At 44.3% G+C, this 22624-nt stretch overlaps 1 protein-coding gene across 6 annotated transcripts in view; it reads right to left on the bottom strand.

Annotated features, from left to right (window-relative positions):
- Positions 1–22624, bottom strand: part of RBM6 (RNA binding motif protein 6) — a 56123-nt gene that overhangs the window by 17345 nt on the left and 16154 nt on the right. For 5 of the 6 annotated variants that reach the window (XM_030458410.1, XM_030458409.1, XM_030458412.1 and 2 more), the window contains exon 6: positions 17871–17944. The exons of the other annotated variant lie outside the window; for it this stretch is intronic. In XM_030458410.1, the coding sequence (XP_030314270.1) occupies positions 17871–17944 (74 nt within the window). The remainder of the gene's footprint in view (positions 1–17870; positions 17945–22624) is intronic. 6 annotated transcript variants of the gene reach the window in all.

Genomic DNA, 22624 nt, shown 5'->3' with positions numbered 1-22624 from the left:
CAGGTACCCCCAGAGCAAACCATGAACATGAGAAAACAGGTTTCCAGAGTTATTATTCAGAAGTCACGATACACCCATGCATACATAAATTGCTGTGCAGAATGTGAGGGAGATGCTAGGGAGCATGTAAAGTAGGAGGCAAGAGTTCAGGGCAGGGAATCACTCATCAGCAGTACAACAACAATCCTTTAACCATCCACGAAAAAATGCAGCAGAGAGGAGACCAAAGACACTGCCCTGTAAGGTCAGGTTTCACCACCTCCCCTCTATACAACCTACCAATTATGGATCAAGGATGTCCTTTCCCACCGGGTCTAAATGCATTAAACACTTTAAGTGCTGCTTTTCAGACAGGATTTGCCTTTGCCTCACAGAAAGCTGAGCTGTTCCTAGCTCTTGCTGAGGGCTGGCATGTGCTCAGTGCTGCAACCTCAGCCACAAGGGATGTCCTTGATGGACTGTTCACAGAGTGGACAATCACCTACCTTACACGTCCTGGAGAAGGTTTATACCTTCTTTAAGGCATGTGAGAAAACACAAGTGAGAAAGAGAGGGAAATGGAAAGCAAAGTTGTCCCACTGGTCCCTCTGAGGTAGTCATGTTCCCTCTTCCAAGCAGTCCTCCCATCACTTGACAAATTCAAGAGACTGGCAGTGCCAGAAGAGCAGGCTAGAAATGCCAGAGTCTGCCTGGGGACACACTGAGCAGATGCAGGGAGAGAAGGCAGGGTGCACATCCTCAGGAGCAGAGCTGCAGCTCCGTGGGGCCAGCAGGCACTCCTCAGCAGGCACCTGCAGCCCTGCCAGTGAGCTCGAGAAAGAAGGACGACTAGGTCTGAGGACATTTCCTGTGGTAATCATATGGCTTCATCCTACCAGCCATTGAGGATAAAGCTTTCCAGAAAGCTTTAGGATTATTTTTGGGTTTATGGAAAATGGTTTTTAAGTGCATGTGGCGCTGGTCTCTACTGAAAATTCAGTTCTCAGAGACTGCAGAAAGTGTCACTTGCATAATTACTTCCTAATTTCCTTAACACCATGCTGATTGCCTGCACACTTTTCCACCAAGCCCTCTCTTACTGATTTCTTCTTGATAAAGTAATTTTCAAGGTTGCAATCATCATTTAACACACAAAAATAAGTCCTTCATTTAGGACACACATTGTCAGGATTTAGAGACTTTAAATTCCTCACTCCTCCATTCAGTTACAAGATGCCAATACAAAATATTTTCAGAACCTTTATTTCCTTCACTGCTTACTCTTTTTCATCTACACCTTCTTCCTCTTCTCTGCAAAATGTTTGGGACAATACTCTAATTTTCAGGTCACTGCTTTCAATTGAGCAGACCTTTGTGAAATCACAAAGATTTCTGAAACTTTCCAGAAACAGTGCTAGTGGAAAAAAAAAAAAAAAGGTAAGCCCAAGGTATGCTACAGGTACTGTCTAGTACCCAGGTGGTAACAATCTCTTCCCTAGTCAGGCATTTTATCCTGGACCTCTCTCAGTGACTCACCTGCACCATGTCTGTTAATTCTCCTTAGGGATTTTCAACAGCCCGTGTTCTGAGCAGCTTGGCCTTTTCTTTCTAAGTCCATATGCTACAGAAATGTCTCTCTGGTCCACCCAGTCAGGAACCTCCCCCTCACAACCAGCAGTAAACACACAGTTGACTCACCAGTGAAGGGTTTAAAAGGCAGCACAGCTCTGCAGTACTAGAACAAGCTCTCAGCCATGGAAATGCCCAGATTTCTAAGGGCACGAGCAGATTCTACTGTTTTTTCTGGATTTCCAGATTCATTATAACAGAGCAGCAGGACTTTACTGCTGGAAGCACTGATTTATGCTACTGTTTGATACCTTTCAAACACAGTTATACATGGGTTTTTTTGCTTAGAGGTCTGTTGGAGATGAAATGCTGGATCCCAGTCTAAGTGATACAATTCAGTACAAGCCATTTCAGCTAAAGCTCCTAAAAAATCTGCATCATCTGGAATAATAGCCAATGGCATAGTAAATATTACTATGTAGTAAATGTTACTGTCAGCAGACTGGTTGACTGAGCAATCCCATCACAAGGTTGTTCAAGAGAGCAACGCCACGGAATTATAAAGGCTGTTTGCAGAAAGCACACACAGCAACGAACAATGCCCCCAAGTCCCTTCTTGAGCTGGGGCAAACCCAACAAGAACAGGTTACTTTAACTTACTGTACTTGGAACAGGCTGCCCAGAGAAGCTGTGGCTTCTCTCGTCCCTGGAAGTGTTCAAAGCCAGGTAGGACAGGGCTTGGAACAGCTTGGTCTAGTGGAAGGTGGCCCTGCCTATGCCAGGGGGATGAAACCAGTTGATCTTTAAGGTCCCTTCCAACCCAAACCATTCTATGACTCTATGAGTAAGAAAGGGAAAGAAAAAGGGAAAATCCCTTACCTGTGCTATCTACAGTTGATGAAATCCTTCCAAAAGCACACTGGAGACTGCATGTCAGCTGGGCAGAAGGTTTTGGCAATGAAACTCCACATTTTCTGGAACAGTTTGTCACCAAAGGCAGCTGCACCAGGAGCATTAGAAGGATATCAACAAGACTAACCCTGACTGTATGACAAAAAGACAGACCTTATTCCAAGTACATGTAGTGTCCACTCATGAGGGTGGTTCTTAATCACCTCCAGATTAACCTCTTTGCAATTGTACTACTTTACCAAGGATGGAACTCACCGCCTGCTCCAAGCAGAGCACAGCTGTCTCATGTGGGCAGAAGTTATCTGTGCTACTGAGTAGAGCAGGTCCATGAGACACCTTGCTCTGACCACACTTCCTAGGGCAGCAAGGCCTGACACAAGTCACCCCCTTCAGCTGCTTGTCTGTCAATTAGCATCTACAGTTGGCATGCTGTATTTTTCATGCTTGTTGACAGCCTTCTAATGATGATGGCTGGGGGTTGAGGAGGGGGAGAACTTGCCAAAAAAAGAATCTCTATGCTCTCCAAGACTGACATGACAGAAGAGTACAAATCATCAGTGTCAAAGTTTTTGCTAACTGTTTCTCTGAAAAAAAATTAAGGCATCAAAGAGTGACCTAGAAAATTTGAAACATGGAGAATTTCCAGAGCAAAGCACTCTCCCTAAAATCAAACCAGGCTTCTGCTTTAATAGAATTTGGACAAACATTGGAAATCTCACTTTGGAGCCTCTTAACAATGACCTAAGGAGAAATGGATGTAGAAACCAGGGGTGCTGTGGATTGCTGTGGAGGATTTGTGCTCCAGCTCATCCAGTGGGATGGTAAGCACATGCCACCACCCCTGGTCACAAGAAAGGCCATGGGTACCTCTGTGGGATAGCAACTGTCAGTCTCAGCTTTACAGACCACATACATGGAGTGGCACAAGTCATCTTTGGAACAAAACCAAGGTTTGGCTCTGAAGCCTTCAAATCAAGAACTAATAAGCCAAAGTTTTCTCCTTGACTACAACCACAGAGCAGCAACCAAGTGAGAGCAGAAGCTGCCTGCACCACAAATGAACCATATTCAGATCTCCTCCAGCCACTGGCTCGCGCACAAAACCAAACACTGCTTCAGCTAATGATTTCCTTACATTGTTTGTAGCTTGATTAAATGGAAAATACCCGTGCCATGAACTGAAAGGTTCTGGTACCCTTCTTGCTGAGTAATAACCAAGTCAGAAGACTGACATGGTTCTGCATGTTAAAAATTAACAGAAAATAGCATTTGCAAACAGATATAAAATTGCATGCAAAGATTATGACAAAAGAACACTTATGAGAAGCACAAAGCAGTCACATTAAAATACCAGAATTAACCTTGTTTACATGATGTTAATTCAGCCCTCTTACACATATTGACTATAATTAGGATGGTTATTCAAAAATCATTATACATACATTTTTAAAAAATTATTTAAACTGATTTGTGACTAGTGTTTACTGCTGGGGGAGGCTCAGCTAGTACCCTAGGAGGCAGCCTGGGCATGTAGAGGGTGCCCACCTCAGGGTGTTTTCCATTCCTGGTCTCCAAAGGCACTGGACAGCACAGCACAAGCAGATTAAGGGGCTGACAGCAGAAGTCGGGTTAACTAAATGTTCCAGAAAATCTGACTGCTTTCAGGTTCTTTTCCTATTATAAATGTAAATTTAACAACTCCAACTCCATTGCAATGGAAATGATGTGATTGCATCCTGTTTCGCTGGCAAGGTCTCATCTCTGTACTGAGGCTGGAGGGGAGCTGGCAAGGAGAGCACCAGGCCCTTTCCCTTATGGCATTCATCCTTGGAGAAAGCAGGATGATGGGGGCAAACACCAAGCTCCCTCTATCCACACATCCCCAGCTGCCCATGGAATTCAGAAGGCAGCAGCTCCCAGGGATGGAGCACAGGGACAATACGGTGACACCTAGGAGGATGAAAGACCAGCTGGATATATTGCATAACAAGATTGTCTCAGCCACAGAAACTGGCTTCTCATCCCATTTTTTGCATATGCTGAAGTTTTGCTCTCAGAAACTCTTGGCAGCTGCTGTACAAGGGACTCAACTCTACAGAGCAACAGGCAGTACATCTGCTTACCTCTAACAAAAAGCAGATGAGAAGAGCTGTAAACCCACAAACCACAATCCATCTGTAATTAAACATTTAGAAAACAGTGTGACATGGAGAGATGAAGAAAGGAGAGAAATACAGCCTGTGGCAGGGTACTGCAGCAATCTGGCATTTCCTACAAGAACAGTAACTAGAAGCAAACTCCTAGTGTAGTAGGACCTATCCCAAGCCTCTCAGGCCCCTTCTCCAGCTCCCTAACCATTTGCAGCTCAGAGGCAACTTTTTATTGGCCTGGTCTACCAGTGTTCAACATTCCCCTGCTGAGTAGCAGACAGCCAAGACAGAATATTCAAGATCTACAGAGGAAAAGGATGGTCCAACAAATGGTGGATCCCTGGGAAAGGGTTACATCACCAAGTGGATCCAAACAACCTTGTTGTCACAGGTCTCTGTCAAGACTGAAAAATAAAATTAATCTTGCACAAGAATTGTGTTAGTGGTCACTTGGACAAGGGGATGTTTTGCTCCTGAGTGTCAGCACTGCCTGGAGCTCAAAAGCACATACAGCACTTTCAACCATCTCGCAGAGGCACTCATCTCAGCAGTGACCTGACACTAACCAACCAGTATGGCATGGTCAGTTCAGGGCTCATGGTCTCCACGGTCAGACAAGGCCCGAGACTGAGGCCAAAGATGTCATCATCAGTCCTGGATTAACAGAACATAATTTCAGACACATCACTAATGGGCATGTTAAACAAAATGTTAAACAAAGAACTCAGGCATTAGAAGGATAACTTTAAGAGTTCTAAAGATGTAGTACCTAAATACACATGAAGATGCTACAGAAGGATTATTTTATCCCAGATGGCACTCGCTGCCTCTTTTTCCAACTCCTTCTATACAAAATACATTTTCTACTTGCACTGGGACCATCCACTGTGACACATGAGTTTCCATTTCTACTTACTCCCAGAGAGCCCTCCTTAGGCCTCCTTGTCTACCTGGTTATCCAGGCCATTTGTCCTTCAGCAGAAGGTGCCAGTCTGCATTTTTTAAATACCTTATTTCCACAGACACCTCATCTAGCCTGCTGAGACACCTCCAGTTCTCTTCCTATGATTTCTCAGTTCCCTGGATACCAGCCATACTCTTTTTAAGCAAGTCCCAGTATCTTTCTACAACTCATCTCCCCCCCCCACTGACATCCTTTTCACAAATACGCACAGAAATTGCTTCTCAGGCTATGCCAGCTCTCCACATTTTATTGCCTGAATTCTGAAGTCTAATTCATTTCCAAGTTAGGACTCTTGAAGTGCTTATCTTTTAAACACAGCTTTTGCTGCACTTGTCAGCACACTCAGCCCTGCTTTGAGAACACCACCAAAAAAGCTGGTACAGCCAAGCTCCCAGCTGAGGCTCCAGGAAGGATAACAGCGACGTGTAGCATCTTGAGAAGACACCATGTGCCTTGGACTTCACAAGTTCTAGGGCCAGCTTTGGGTGGCTGGTGATATGAATGGTTTCTGCATTGCATTTCTTAAGGAGATTTCATCATATCTGAAGTTTTCTTTGATCCAGAGACACAATGTGCACCATTCACCCAGCAATGAAAGTCCTATATCTCCCACTCCAGCTAATTTTAACCCCCAGCTTCCCCCACCCCTCTGAAGAGGGCATCTTTGCAGATCAACCTTAAGGAAAAATGTGGAAATTTAAAAATTAAAGCCTTTCCTACTCAGTCTGAAATTGCTAGAGTTCAGATAGTGAGAGACACAGATCATCAGGAGATAACACCTCCAAGGGAGACAAGTTCTGCACTCTGGTGTCACTGGTTGGGCTGAAAAAACAAATGTACGGTAAAGGACTTACCATGAGGTAAACTAAGAAGCTCATCCATTTCAAACAATTGTTCCCATGACCAAAAAAATATGAATCAAGTGGAATCATCTCTTTGAAAAGTAAACTTAAAGCGATCAAAACTTAGAAGTAGTTAAATGTTTAGCATATTCACAGATGGCTCTAGAGAAGGGCCCACATTGCTCTGCCTCATCTATCTTCCTTTTCTGATTCATCATCATCTACTGCCTGGACACTGTGTTTGAACAACTGCTTCCAAGATTTGCTCCCAACACAGAGATTCCCCTTTTCCCTCCAAAATGCTGCTCTAGTGCCTGCACACATTTCTCCACACTTTATTATATAGCCACCTTCTTCCTCAAAAGTCATCTCATCCCATAGTGCTGTTAAACAATATAAAAATTAAGGGCATTAGCACAATGCACTAATCAACCCCAGGACCTTCCTGTGCATTTCCCCCAGGAATACTTTACAATCACCAATGGCCACAAGGAAGCTGGAAGAACAATGAGGAAAAGGTCCAGTTCCTAACTCATAGATTTGAAGCACAATATTAAAACACTACAGCACAACCCAGATGTAAAATCATGCTGGAAAAAAGTCAGGCTGGAAAGCTCTGCCTTAAAGGAGGAAATTTATTCCTAGACAATTCAGGCTGTTTGATTAAGCATTTAAAAACCCACACCCAAACAAGTGTGTTCTTTTGCTGGAGCCTGTAACACTGGGATTCCACACTGATTCCAACATGGCTTGACCTGTGTGGTGAGCAGAGTGCAGGATGTCCTGTGCAGCAGCAAATGTTCACTCAGAACACATCAGCTGCAAACAGGGAAGAGAGCAGCCCCCAGGCTGCCCAGATGTGCCTCCAAACTTACTTCTGCACCCATGGGATTATCCCTCAGAGACTTTGCTGTCGATGCTTTCTCTGCAGCCTGTGCTCAGGTAAGCTCCCTGCAGGACAACCTATCTGCTGAAAGGAGAAGACCCAAAAACCCTGGGAAAAAGAAGCAACTCTGTGGATGCAAAGAGGGTTTTGTCCTTGGAGACATCATTTTTCAAAGTCCCAAAACCTCCAGTAAATGGCAAAATTTGGTGCCTGATACTGACTGCCAAAGGGTAGGAGAAGGAAATCAGTTTCTCCTGCCAGCCTGGCTGCAATGTAAATCAAGTGGGTGTTGCAGCTCCACACAGGACCTGTCAACTCCTCCTTTACAGGGACACTGGGCTGTGAGAGGTCCACCCAGGTGATTCTACTGCACACCATCCAGAGGTTCATCCACATCCATCCTTCCTGGCTGATTCCCAGAACTACTGAAGAAAGAGGCTTAGTACCTTGCCAGGGTTGCTGGAGGCAGAAAAACTGACTCTCCTCTATGTGGATAACCAGGCTCCAAGGCCTGAAACTGATCTCAGCTCTCCAGGAAAGCCACAGAGGTGACTGCAGGAGACCAGTTCCTATGATAACACTGACACAGAGGAAGGAAAAGAACACAGTTGTGTTGTGCCCCATCTTGGATGTACCCCTAAGGGACTGGGAAGAGGAAACAGCATGCAGACATCCTTAAACTTTCAGGTAAGCAGCTCCATAGGGGGTGGCTCAGGTGCTGCCATTTGGATCTCTTGTAACATCCAGGGTGTATCAAACCAGGCAAGTGGTAGAGGGCAAACACTGATCTCCCATGCACCAGGCACAGAAGAACATGTTGTCAGGGGAGGAAAAATAACACCAAAACAGCCTCAGCTCACTTCTCCAGCATTGGGAAGAATCAATCAGGCCTTTAAAAGCCTCAGCCTATAAACAGTTAAACACTTCAGTCATTGTACCATTAACATACAGCTTCACACCCTGACACAGCTTCTTAGTGAGACTTCTCAACCTGGCTTTAAGTGTAAGAATATACACCTTAGGATTCTGAGGACTTAAAATAAGTTTATCTGCTAACTCTGCCACTGAGATCCTTGATGGAAAAGCACATAAAATGCTTGCTTGGGCTTCCATTGCTATCTTGGATCAAATCTGCTACATGAAGCCTATCTGAATATTGATGATTTCCTGCTAGGACATGGACTGTACCTCACAAAACCCAATATTTCCCCTGCTCTCTATGAAAGCAGGAGAAAATTACTTTCCCCTTTCTATTCTAAAGAAGATATTTTCAGAGATTTAAATACTTCGATCTCATATTTACAGTTTCCCAGCTTTGACCCCATTACAAATGTAATTCATTGCATGACGCAGTTGATGTTATACTGCTGTCCTTTGAAGAATCTACTTTGGAAGCTGTTTGTTTATGCTGTGGAATACATGACTAACTGAACTTCTAGGTGGCCTGTAGTGATGGAGATGCAGGAGGACACTTGGTTGCAACATCCAGTCATTGCCAATGCATACACACAGTGCAATAGGGCAGGAAAACAAACCTTCAGGCAGAATGAATCAGACACTTCAGTGCAACAAGTCAACCACACTTTGCATGGTTTCTGTCACTGCAGAAGCCAGAAGGAACTTTCAGCTTCCCTTCTGTGTGTCCTTAAACAACACAGCTTCAGGATCTTCCTCCCATTGCCCTTTTCTGGGAACAAGCATAGCCAAACACAAGTGAGCAGGTCACACAGAGGTACTGAGGATTTCTCAGTTGCTGTCCCATTCACACATGCTGGATTAAACAGGTTTCCATGTACAATGCCAGAAAAAATTCTTCCTCTCTAGAATGAGAGAGGATGAGGGGAAGTTTGTGCCATGCCTCACAAGTGCAGAGGGCTGCTGTCTGCCAGCACCCTTGGTGCTCTTCCACCTGACACACTTTCTTGTCCTGCACTGATGTGGAATGACAGCAATGCTCCTGATCTCTGCTCCTATAGCACACAATGATCTCTGTAGGTATTAAAGCCTTAATAACAGTCTAGAAAGTGCCCTGTGGCTTGCAAGGGAATGGGGCACATAATAACTCTGTGTCCTTCTGTGTTAAATACCTGCTTCCTTGTTGCCTGTGATTGATGGATAATGACACAACAGCTCATTGAGGCGTACCAGCCCCCATTTCCCACTGAAACCATGCTTCATTTCTAGTCAAGAACATTAGCAGCCCAGTTACAGTGAAATGGAAACAGAAATTTCAGAAATAGAAAAATAAAAGTTGCTGTTTGCCATTGCTTTGATCTTGCAACTTTAAACTTGATACATCTGAATTTAACCTCTTCATTGCATGATTCTCAGAAACCCAGCAGGAAATAACAGTACTCTCATTGAATGTACCTCAGTTCAAGGTACCCAGACTTCCCTGATTGACATTAAAAAGGTCCAACACAAATTCAAGTGGGAAGAAAACAGATGAAAATCTACATCTAAAGGGAATTCCAGCTCGCTCACACCATTTATCATAACCACAATTATGCAAAACCAAAGTTTCTGCAGAAAAGCAGCTGGACCATTGCTCTTCCAAGAGAAGAAAGCAGTGCTTCTGCCTTCCTTAGCCCCCAGAGTGTGCAGTTTGACTATTTTTTTTTTCAGCTTCTAGGTTCAACCTTTTACCTACTAGTTACAGCAATCCACCACAAGGAGAGCACCAAGGAATGAAGAAAGCCACCACCACCAAGACAGCAGAAAAGCACAAGGAGCCAACAGTTCTGAAGCCGCAGCTAACAGGAACAACTCATCAGCTGAAAACTGCAACAGCATTTTGGTGTGTTCCCACTTATCAAGACAGCCCAGATGGAGCCTTAGTGCTATAATCTGGCTCGTGTGCTTGCAAAACATGTCTGGTGCTCCCCCAGAACATGTTCTCCTCCTTGGTTGCTGGGATTGGGCTGAGAAGGACTGCCCTCTCTCTTTCACAACAAGCAAACCATTATGGCAAAAAACCCTGACAGAAAATGGTCTTGCTCTGGGAAGGAAAGTTACAGTGTGCTCACTGAGATGCCTTTATTCACCTAAACTGAGGCCTGAGCCCACCCAGACATTTCCCTCTCACAGCTCCTGTGTCCCCATTAAGTAACTTCAATCATATCACCAGCACTATCTGCTTCCAAGAGTAGAGAGGGAATTTCTGAGAGTGCATCTGCAGCTGACAGTCACCAGCTTGCTTAGAGAACAACTTCAAAAGCATCAAAGCAAATTAGTGGCCTGAGTCCCACTTTCATATAGGAGCTCAATCAAGAATTTTACATCTTTATCCAAAATCACCTTCTGACCACATACAGAAATTGTCAATTGTAGCAGCACTCTATGCATCCTACATATCCCTGATCCTTTAAAACACTTGGATGCTCCAATGATAAACACCTGCCAAATGGTTACACAAGAATATATTAAGAGTTTCCTACAGATCTTCACAGAAAACCAAACCATCATGACTGTAAACACAATAAAAACCATACAATCTGAGTAAGAGCAGCTCAGCGGTACAAGTCTGGGCTCTCCATTTTAAAGAGCCCAGAAACTGCACCTATACACAGCATCTGTGACTAAGACTGTTCCCCAGTGGTTCCATTAACAAGTTAGGAGAGGACCTGATAGATAAACAGAGTAGCATCAGTCCTGCATATGCATCCAAGGACTATTTCAAAACCTTTCTAGCTCCAGGCTAAATCTCACCTACAAATGAATTCAAAAGATGAGTGTGCCAGAAGCCATGTCATTCAGGAAAACACTTCCAGTGTTGACAGTGACAGAAACAAAGCTGTTTCTGAGGTGTTGCTCTGCCAGAGATTGCTCTACAACACAAACTTTAGACACTTTGAAGGGACAGAGAGCAGACATATCTGTGCTTCATATTCACAAGCAAAAATTTTCAACCACTCCCACTGCTATGAGAGCTGTGCTGGGCCTGACCAAAGGTCCAGCTGCCCAACACTGGTTCCTCATGCTGAGCCATCAGTGCAGGGGGCATCCAGCCCTACACACATCTCCTCACTGCACAGCAGCATCTGGTACCCAACAGAACTGAGAGATGTGCTGCAAGTACTGGTATAGCACATCACAACATACACCAGCCAGAGAGGACCAGATGCTTATCTTTGCAACACTCCTGGTTATTTTAACAAACTTCAGGAAATCACAATTACTCCTTAATGATATCCCACTCAATCTCCTGGCATTGTAAACAGAGCATCTATCCCAACAGAGGAATACTTGATTAACAAGGCATTAAAGAGGCAGAGGGAAAGAAGGGATATTTCAGAGATGTACCATCACACAGGCTTGTTAATGTCAACTGGCAAAAAACCCAACAAACTCATAACCAGAACATAAATGCCCAGGGGCCAGAGGCAGTGCAGTTTCATTTTGCAAGGGTAGGGAAGGATGGTTTACCTGGAACAACTTATTTATACAGCAGCCCAAGAGAGCTTCAGCACACAGAAAAGATAATTCTGCAATACAGTGATATTTCAGTCCTGACATAACCCTGCTGGGCCACACACCTCCAGCAGTGACCAGAGACACTACAGAAATCCTTCTTATGCATCTGCTGCCTGCTCCAAGCAGCTCACCCAGAAGCTGTCCCAAGACAATCCCATTACAGAGCAGCAGGTCAGCAGCAGCAACAACAAAGCACAAAATCCTCATCACGTGGGTAGGATGACGCTGAAGGAAAAAGGAGGACAGGATTTTAGAATAAGAGCAGGGAGGAAGAGGGACCCAGCAAGCTGAGATTACACAAATAAAGCAAGAAGATGCAGCTTCACAACTCTTCCAGTCAGAAGTGCATTTATTTTAAAATATGTTGGTCAGCCTGGTTTGCTTCCTGAGGTAAGGCAGGACAGAGATTTTGTAATTCGCCAGGAATTCGGTAGTTTTTTTATCTGGGCAGGACTAGGAAAAAAAACAACACCCTGATGAGCAGCTACCACTATCTGAGAAAGAATGTGTGAATTTTTTGGCAGGAAAGATCTAAGAGGATTCACACGGCTTGAACAGGTGAGATGATGGAAGACATTTAGGTGACAGAAGAGAAGGAGGTCCAGAGAAGTATTTTCAGCACAAGAATGTTTTGGCAGTAATGTTTTGCAACAAAAGGCACTCTACACAAGGAAAGCTCTCTGCAGCACACAGGGATTGAGTCAGTCCTTCCAAACAGAAAAGCAGACAGTGCATTTGTCATAGTAAGATACGCACACATACACACAGCCCTGTCACTGGTCACCACAGGCAGACCCCACTGCTTGCTCACAGCCAAGCCTCTGCCCAGCATGAGGAGCTTCCCACCACAGCCTTCCCTACGGATCTCAGAGGTTTACAACTCTGACTACATGATGGTACAATGCTGAGATTAGTGACACACAAGTGGGAATGTACAAATGATTGAATCAACATGTGATGTTGATCAAGCCTCAGTGATGTAAGCCCAGAGTGAGCTCATGACAAGAACACACACTGAATCAGACACAAAAAACACCTCAAATCAGCTCTGCTGCCTGGAAATCCACTCATCTGCTTACGAGGTAGCCCTTGGAGGAAACTTTCCATACGTTTGCTGGATGATAAAAATTATGTATAAATATGTATACAAATTAAATATCCGTAATGTCCATGTTTCCCATACCATGAGGATGTTTCTGGAAGAAACCCTGCCCAGGTATACAAGTCTTTTCCCTCTTTATACACACACTCAAAGTCGATGGCTCCAAAAGGTGATTCTAGAAATCCATGTAGCCAAAAGCAGGACAAGCATAACAGGGAGAAAGAAGACGTGTGCTAAGGATAAAACCTCAACAAAATCCAAACCTAATATACAACAAGAAAAGCAGAAGATCATGTCAACTGATAATCTATGGAGGATGTATGAAAAGCAAGGCCATCTCCAGCATCCCAGCCTAACACACAAACAGATTTCTGTATATTTGTGGACATGCTCAATTGTCACCATCATCCCCAACTGCAGGTTAAGGCTAAAGAGATGGGATTTACACTGTCAACCAAGTAAATGATGGGTACCAGACAGCCCGTGAAAATTCACTTGAGGGGGGGTGTCATCTTCCACTGCGGGGGCATTCTGCAGACACTAGAAGAAAATGCCAGACTCGACAACTCAGCATAGCCTGCCAAAAGGAAAACAATTATCTTTGATGTTTGGACACCCATTTTCTCTTACAGATTGTAACACACTCCTTGCACCACAAGCTTCAATAAATACTCCAAGGCTGCATACAGGTCATCGGAGCAGAAGTATTCTCAGGATAACCACAAGCTCCTTCTCTATTTAACTGGGAAGGCACAGAAGTTGTGTCTGGTTACTGCAAGTGTTTTTAGGACAGAAAGCCCTAGGCTTTGCCTGCTTGTCAAAGCATCTTGTGGATTTTAACACCAACAGCTACAGTGAAAAGCCTGTGAAGCCTTATCTGCACCAGAGCTATGTTCACAGTAGATGGGGGAAAGCACTGCAGTGAATGGGTATGACTGGATGGGCTTGGGGCAGGAGAAACATACAGCTGATGCTTCCAGTTGCATGGCGGTGCTCAAGGATGTGCTCAAGGAAAGCAGAAAACACCCCTCTCCAACAAGAAACAGGTAGAGAATGGAGGTATTGCTGCCCTCAGCAAGCTGAATGAGAACTGCACAGCACTGCAAGGGATATCACTCTCCAAAACATGCTGGTCTTGGGGCAGGAAGGAGCAAGAGCAAGTCCTGGAATGACTGCTTTAGCACATGCCTGGAGGCCTCCATGATAATTTACCAAGTATTTCTTTTTAAAAGTCCATGCTATAGCTCTCCCATTGTTGCCCTCTTACTTAAGAAAACAGGAAAAAAGGACAACAAAGATGTCAGTTTGTAGCAACGAAAGCTAGGAAATAGCCATGCTGCCAGTGTTGCTAAGTTTGAGCCCTGAGAGGATTTGGAGACAACATTACATAGGCAAGACAAATAGTTTGCTCCTAAGCTTAAGAAAAGCTTCTCTGCTTCTGTATGGATAACAACCAGCTCCAAACCTCAGTTAAAACAGTAAAATATCCAAGCAGCAGAGACAGGACCTGTTCAATTCTCCTCCTTCACCTGCCTTTACAATAAATGACAGCACATGAAGGGTACTTCATTTCCCACATTATTTTCTTGCCCCCAGTAACATGCTTATTATGTGGTTTTCTTCTGCAAATGAAGGCGAAGCATAAGAGAGAATTCAGGTTTTCAAAGGGATTCCAGCACATTTGGAGAACAAGAGCTGTGGGATCCATTCCCAAAGTTGCTTCCCAAGAAGCCAAACTGGTGCTCCAAAACAGGAACACTACTACACCAACCCTCAATGCACAGAAAATGCAGTATGAGAAATGCCACACCACACTACAACCTTTCCAAATGGGAATAACGGAAGGGAAGATTATTTAGGGGAAACCATGTGTGTTGGCAAACAGAAAACCCATTTTCCATTCAAAATACCTGTGCCTCCCAAAAGAAAAGCAGCTAAATACACACTGAAAAGAGGTCACCTCTCACAAAAGTCAGTCAATAGCCAACTTGTAACAAAAGACCAACAGGAACATCACAACCATCAGGCTACAACAAGATTCTGGAAAACAACTCAACAGCCCATGGGCCCTACCAGGACAAAGAGCCTCCCAAAGACAGCGAGAGAGCTGGCCAGGCCCACTGCCCAACACCTCTGCACCAGCAATAACAGTGACCCACCACATTTCACAGACATCAGGTGGGACTTTGAGCTGGAGTAAACTGCCAAATCAACAAGGCACAGCAATTAATAAGGAGGGTATCTTCATCACTTTAGCTGTGGCAATTAATGCAAGTGGAATGAAAATCCCCTATAAAAATTAGGGCAGCACAGAAGATGGATGTTTCCTTATCATGATGTACTCAAGTAGAAAGCCCCTTCAAGTGGCAGCAATCACATACACACACTAGGCCTACAGGCAGTTGGACCTGGTAAATCTGTAGTTAATAAATTTGGGAATGATTTGAAGTAGTGGGTACTGGGTCTGTGCTGAATAAAATAAAAGGATTTCACAATGTAGGAATTCCACAAGGTAGGGATATAAACAACTGTTCTTCAGGCAGGGGCAGTTGAACTTTAGGCAGCATCAGGAAACATCATTTCTACAAAAGCTATTTATTCCCAGCCTACAGATGACTCAGAAAGAGGCAGGTTGACTAGCAAGGGCCTAGGATGTCACTGTGGGCTGACACTGTTTTGCTATTTATGCTCTCATAAGCAACGGAATTTGACAGGGATAGCTGATAAAACTTCCAAAAATAACTGAACTATCAACGAACTTAAGTCTTAGCTAGCACAGGTTCTGGGTTTTGCAGCTTGTAAAAGTGCAGATTAATTCTCAGTGTAAGGATATGATTTTACAGCTCTACCCTGGAAGATCTTAAAATGAAATATCTATTGAATAAGGACAACTGAATTGCATAACTCCCTTTCTAAAAATCTCTATTTGGCCTTCATTGAGAACTTAAAAGGTCAGCTGCCTTGCAGCAGGTCAGACACAAATCTTACTACTTCTCTGTCTCTTCTTTTTTATTATTTACATAATTAGAAGCTTTTCTATTTATTTTTTTTTCATGTTCCATCAAGAGCAACATAGGGAAATTAACCTATGTGAGCCAAACCAGAGGTTACAAGTCTCCTGACCAAGTTCACACAGCTTGGGTTGAACCCAAGCAAAAAACCACATTTCCTGTGTCACTAATTACACACTACTGAAGCCCTATTAAAACACAGTGAAGACTGACACCTTCAGTCTTTGGAGATGGTCCCCTCCAACCACTCCATCTTCTAAGGCTTCCAGGAAGGAAAACTGGAAGACTTTAGCACACTCGGCTGGAACCATGACCCCATTGCTAGCAGGGCTCTGGCCCTGCCTGAATGTCTGAAGGGAAACACAATAAAAAAACTATACAGCCTGAACGTCCTCTGTAACTGCTTCTATTTAGTCAATGTATGTGGCAGCTGAACCTCCTCCTGTGTTAGTGATTTACTGGGCACCTCCAGGCACTCAGTCCAGTTTAAGAACTGGTGCTCACAGGCTCTTTGCTGTAGCAATGAACCAAATCTGATGAAGTCAAATACCTGTGCATGGACATAGGGATGAAGGGGCAGAGCAGGCATCAACAACAGATAAAAGAGGAATTTCCTAAATTTCCAGGTATTTGGTAATGGCTCTTGCACAAGGAGACATTATGTCTTATGAGAACCGGGGAGAGAATATGGTGAGGCATTTGGTTAAAAGGAGTGACATATATAATTAGAGATTCCTCAGTAACAAAATAAACTGGGAACTGTAGCAACACTGAAGGGGAAATAAAAATTGTCACCAATGGTAAAAGTAATAACTAATTCTAGAGCCTTCTCTCTCTCTGCTCCCCACCACCACCCCAGCAGGAATGCGCCAGGCTCTTTTCCAGCAACAGAATTATTTCTGTAAAACACTTTTTTAAGTTGCAATACTTCTGTAACTGAAAATAGAGGCAAATGCGAATGCTTAGTGGGACCTTTGAAACCCCAGCTGTGAAGACTCATTAACTGTAAGTACATTTTCACAGATGCACCGCTCAGAATCTGACTCATGCCTCTCTTCCCATGACAGCCAGACTTGGGATTCAGGTAAACAGGCTATAGATAATTGATATGGATTCTAACTCAGGCAAATTAGGAGGAAGAAGGCAGCAGAGAGGAGACTTAAGGGATGCAGTGAAGAAAAGGGGATCAATCATTTAGTGTTTTTTCTTGAGTGATCCATCAACTGCAGTTCCAAGGCACAGGGTGGGTGGTGCAAGATGGGAACCTATGTGTCACCTAACCAATTTTATGCTTTTTGCTCTTCTATGGAGGACAACAGCCCAAACCTCAAACACCAGTCAAGAATAAAGGCTCCCCTTGGGTACTTACTCACTAGGGACTTCAGCCATTTTGCACTTTTAAGGGCTGGAAATGTTCAGATTTACCAGGCACAACTGCACGTAGGGTAGTCCTCCTGTTTGCAGCTCCAGCTTGCCAAAGGACAGGAGAGATATGGGGGAGATGCACAATGAAGGATCTCACCCACACACAAGGCATATGGAAAAATGGAGCATGCAAGTCACAGTTGACTCAGAGCTGCATACCAGAGGCTTCACCTACAGTCACATGTGTATGTGTGTGCACACACAGCCGGGGGAGGCATTTAATGCTGGCAGAGCTCTTTCCGACTGCATTTCAGTGTGAGTACAAAAGCATCGGGGCCAAAACCTGCATGAGGAGTCTGTCAACTACCAGCCTCTGACTCTAGCCAGTGTGCTGACATATGCTGGGGAGGAGGGCAGTTTGGTGCCCAGCAGCTCCTTCACACTGGAATTTCTAAGCCTTTTACAGGTTTCTGGAAACAACATTTAAACCACAATGTTACGTATTATACAACAGATCTTCCTTTGAATGGTTCAAGAAAAACTCATTGCCTTTCCACCACCCCACCAAAAACTTTTTTTAAAATCTTCTAGCAGCATTGACCGAAGTGTAAAGCAACCTGGTTGGCTTCCATGCATCCGATGGCCTCTTCCAAGAGTGAAAACTCCACGCAGACATAGCCATAGTCGTAACCTGGGGACAGCATTTAAATACAGACGGGAGTCATGTTAGTGCCTTGTCATAAAGAAAGCCACATTAAATATTCAATTTCCCTTTCCCTCCAATGACAAACCCTCTAACCACCACCCCTCTACTCCAGAATGAAATGGAGAGAAATCAGGGACTAGCTGGATGATGATTAACTGTGCAGTTTATCGTGAATGTTAATAGTACAGTGTTCCCACTTCCCCTTACACAACCGGTGACAGGCACACCCTTCCTCAGGGCAAGAAATAATTGCTCTGTGGGTTTTTTAAAGACATAGTGATTTTCCATTGCTAGTTTCATATTTTGTGCTACCTTGGAGGCACTGTTCTCCAAAGCAAGTGTTGATAAATCACTTCCAAGTACCTTGCTGCAAATGTATTTTACAAGAACAGCCAGCATTTTAATTGGGCAATATTTCAGAAAAAACTAACATGATTCCTTTGCCTTCACTATTTTTCCTTCACACCTGCTTACTTTTGCAGTCCAATCCCTCATATTATGAAAAAGCACAGTGGAGCAGGAATGAGAACTCCAACTTTCTCACTTTGATATGGATGTTATTGCACATGTACCAAGAGGGTGAGGGAGCTTAAGTTTAGATGCAAAAAGATGGGGAGCTTTTATTCTTCTCACTCCTTAGAAAGCTCTCATCCCAATCAGTGGCAGAGGAGACCCACTGGTTCAACTCCAGTTCCCTGTGCTGGAATCTTATGTCCCACAGTAAAGTGCAGGGTGAACACTAAGACCATCCTGAGTCATCCTTGATGGTGAAAGTAGCTCCAAGAACTGAAGCACAGAGGAACCACCTCAATTCACAACCTCACCCTTCACATGCTCAGGCCACCTCACTCCAAACCAGTGCTTTCCAGATGATGATGGGCTGACATGCTTCTACATGGACAAACAGCAAGAGGAAAGGCTTGCTCCTCCTGCTGCTCTTTCATCTGACAGGAGCAAAAGGAAAGCTGGTCTGCATGTAGACTGCACTGTTTTAGGCACTTAGATGCCCTGGCAAAAAGCCTGTCTCCTCTCCTGAAGATGCACATCTTAACCCAGGTACCTTCCAACCAGGTACATATCTTCAGCCCCTTCACTTCAGCCCCTCACCTTCCACAAGAAGGTAACTCCACAAGCACTGTCAGGCAAGGCACTCCAGCCTGCTGGAAAGCAGCCCCCGTCTCCACCCCAGCCTACGCCAAAGAATATGTGCTGTACTCTCTGATTTTGCTTTCTCTGTTTCTTTACCATCTATGTACTTAACATCAGAGATAAGGCTCATACAAAAGTATCTCATCACCAAACCCTACTGATTTTCATTTTTTATTATTGTGGGAGCTCTTTGCACACTGTTCTAATGACACAATCCTGACATCTGCCTTTATAACAAGGCTCCAATTTGAATCTAGCTCCTCCCCTCCCTCACACAGGAATTTATTCCCTCTCCCCATATTATTTTAGCCAATATAATTACACTCGAGGATAATTTCTGGATCTGGGTGCTTTTCAGCTCAGTGACAGTCCTGGGCCTGCAGCACACCAGCTGTGGTGGAACGTAGCTAAAGCCACTCAAGAGTCTTACACAAAGTGGGCACCTGGAACTAGAGGTACAGTTTCAGCTGGCAGAACTGACAGAACCAGATTCACACAGCTGTGCCCGTAGCAACCATCCTCTCCAATTCCAGCCACCTTAAATCATATTTGAAAAGGAAGCAGTCCTCTGCAGAGGAGAGCTGCTCTCCAGGATCAGTGCTGCCCCTTGCTGGGAGCCTGTTTTGCATTCTGGGCAGACACCTCTGCTACTTCACAGCACAGCGTGCAGGCTCACAGAGTACATTTCAAAGTCTTATTCAAATACAGAACTCTAGACTCACTTCTCTCCCTCCTGCTCAGAAAAGGCCTGCATGAATGATATTTGTCAGCCTGGAAAGCCCCTGATTCCCCTTCAGAGAGAGGATTTTTGCAAGCTGCCATAACAGGCAAGCAAGCTATGGTGAGAGTGTTATCTTATTTCCATGTGTGTACAAAGCAAGGGGGGGTCCTGACAGACAGAAAGCTCAATTGCAGAAGTTTTCACTCTATTTGCTCTACAATGAGAGGCAGTTTACATCCCAGTCCTCATGAAGTGCATGAGTGGTTTAGAAGTGGATTTAATCCAGCACCACACCACTGAGAGTGCAGTGCTGAATGTTAAATGGTGATACAAAAGCTGAGACCTTTGGAGGAACTAGAGGATTGTTGAGCATTACCTGGGGACAGTTCAGATGAAGACTGGCACATTGCTCCTTGCACACTTTCTCACCTCTGCCTTCCCCCCCACCAAGGTCGACCCCCCCCCCAGTTAGCATAGCTGCAGTACTGTGTACAATGAGAACCAAAACCAGAAACTGTGACCCCATATCCTGCCAAAAAGCAACTTCAGGCCAGATGTTCAGCTCTTGTGGTCAGGATGCAGAAGGACACAGTGTTCTGCAATTCACTATGAGATGTCCTTGCACAGACAGCACACAAGCAGTGATGCAAGAGGAGAGCAGCCTAGAGATGCTGCTGCTGAAGACCTGCAGGGGCCTGGCACTTTCCCTCACCCCCAGCCCTCTGCATAGATCCATGGTCAGCATGTGATAACCAGCCCTGGGGGGTACAGCCCACCAGCTCTGCCCCCCTGCCCCCAGCTTCACCAGAGCATCCTTCCATTTTAGACCATGATAGAAAGGCCACTGTAATGGAGACCTGGAAATGGAACAACAGCACTGCTACAAAACACCTTCCAATCACAATGTTTGTTAATTTTTCCATGACTTGCAATAAAATCACATTACCCAGGGCACACGGCTTGAAACAAAACCAAATGACTTAAGGGGAGCAGCTAGAAAGTTTCTTGCCTCCAATTGCAAGTACTCCTCCCTGCCTCCACTGTAGAGCTGGTTCAGCTCTTTGTGTCAGCTGCTGAGCCTGCATATTTTTATTCTGAAGACTTCACACAGTTTCCCTGTCACAAAGCAGCAATTCAGCTGAATTAGCAGAAGCATGGCAGGGAGTCTGGACAGAGGCATGAGACCCTAGTAGCAAGAATTGGTTAAACAGGTATCCCAAGGTAAGCTGATGTCCCCTGTGAGAGCTCTCAAACACCCACTGGAGTCCTTCAGGTCATAACAGTAAAACCTAAGGGATCACACCTGCAAAGCAAAATCACTGCTGTAGCCAGCAGCATGGTAGTGGTGTTGGTTTTTTTTTAAACTTGAGGAGGCCTAAATTCACAAGCAAGTTTTCTCATGAAGATATAAATCCTGCTATCTTCTTAATCTTTGATCCTTCGCTTACTGATGAGTACAATACTACAGTTTCATGATCCACAAAAAAGTTGAACCAAGTAAGAAGTGCTCTATGTCTTGGCAGAAGTGTATGTGATCAGCACAGGCTCTGTCAAAAAGACAAGAAATCAGCATTTCCCCCATGCAACCTCTGAGCACGCTGCAGCAGTTGCACTGTCCAAAGGACCCTGTCCAAAGGACCTTCCCAATGGGAACAGTCCTCCAACACTTGAACTCGTTCAGATGTTGGCCAAAGCACAACCAAAAAGCCCACACATCCTCACCTCCCCCCAGTTTTTAGGTCAACTGTGTAAAAGGACTTCTGGACCTTATTTAACTTCATCTCAGGTTTGCAAGTTCACAGTTCCACAGGCTGTATACAACAGGTGAAGAGAGAACACAAGAGAGCATGCACATAAAATCCAGAAGATCTCTGTTTACCCTTAAGTGCCTATGAATACTCAATCCCTGATGGATGTTCCCAAAGCATGCTCAGCTGCTTTCTGCACTGAAAATGGGCACAATAACTTAATACTTAGGAATAAGAACATATTTAGAGCTCCAAGAAGCTCCTCTGCAAACAAACATCTGAATAAGGAATATTTTACCTCTGGAATAGAGGTGTTCTAGTGCAGTGAAATTTGAAAACAAGTATGTCCCTATTAGCATGTCATGTTTGGCTAAAAATCCCGAAAGCTTGACTTGAAATTACTGTTCTTTAGCTTCAGATAAAAAGATCAAAGACTTGGGATTTAAAATAAAACTTTGTTTCTCTACTCACACAGTTTCTACTGAACAACTGACACACAGAAATGTGTTACTTCATGATAGTTTGTTATGTCAAAGATCTAAATAAAGGAAAACCATAATGCTGTTCTTACAGAGCTGTAAGTAGTGTGAAGACTTAAAAAAAAAAAAAAAATCTGTCTGGAATTTAGGAGGCCAAATGAAAAGATCACATAGCAAGAGCAGCCCTGCCTATGCCAAACCAAAGAAGGTATGATGGCACCATGACAAAAGTATCCAATCCAAGAGGAGATCCAGCTCCTGGATTCCGGGAAAGGTCGCATTATTGGCTCTCCCTACAAGCTTAAGGCATTAGGTAACCTTAAGTCCATGTGACCCATCACCTGTCTTCTCAAAAATAACTGTTACAAAATCCCTGTCTGCTGTGGTGCAATACAAAAATATTCTCTCTGCTCTGGCCTGGAAAGTAAGAAGATGGCCTCCTATCAGTAATTCCATATTACAGCTTGACAAAAGACACTATGTGAACAGCCAAGCCAGCTGTGACCATGGTGGAGATCCCTGAAACTGCCAGCTGGGGTCAAGCAGCCTGAGGGCAGAAGGCAATGAT

The sequence above is a fragment of the Calypte anna genome, chromosome 12 (genome assembly GCF_003957555.1).
Source record: "Calypte anna isolate BGI_N300 chromosome 12, bCalAnn1_v1.p, whole genome shotgun sequence".
In the NCBI taxonomy this organism is placed as follows: Eukaryota; Metazoa; Chordata; class Aves; order Apodiformes; family Trochilidae; genus Calypte; species Calypte anna.
This window is presented reverse-complemented; position numbering and strand designations above follow the sequence as displayed.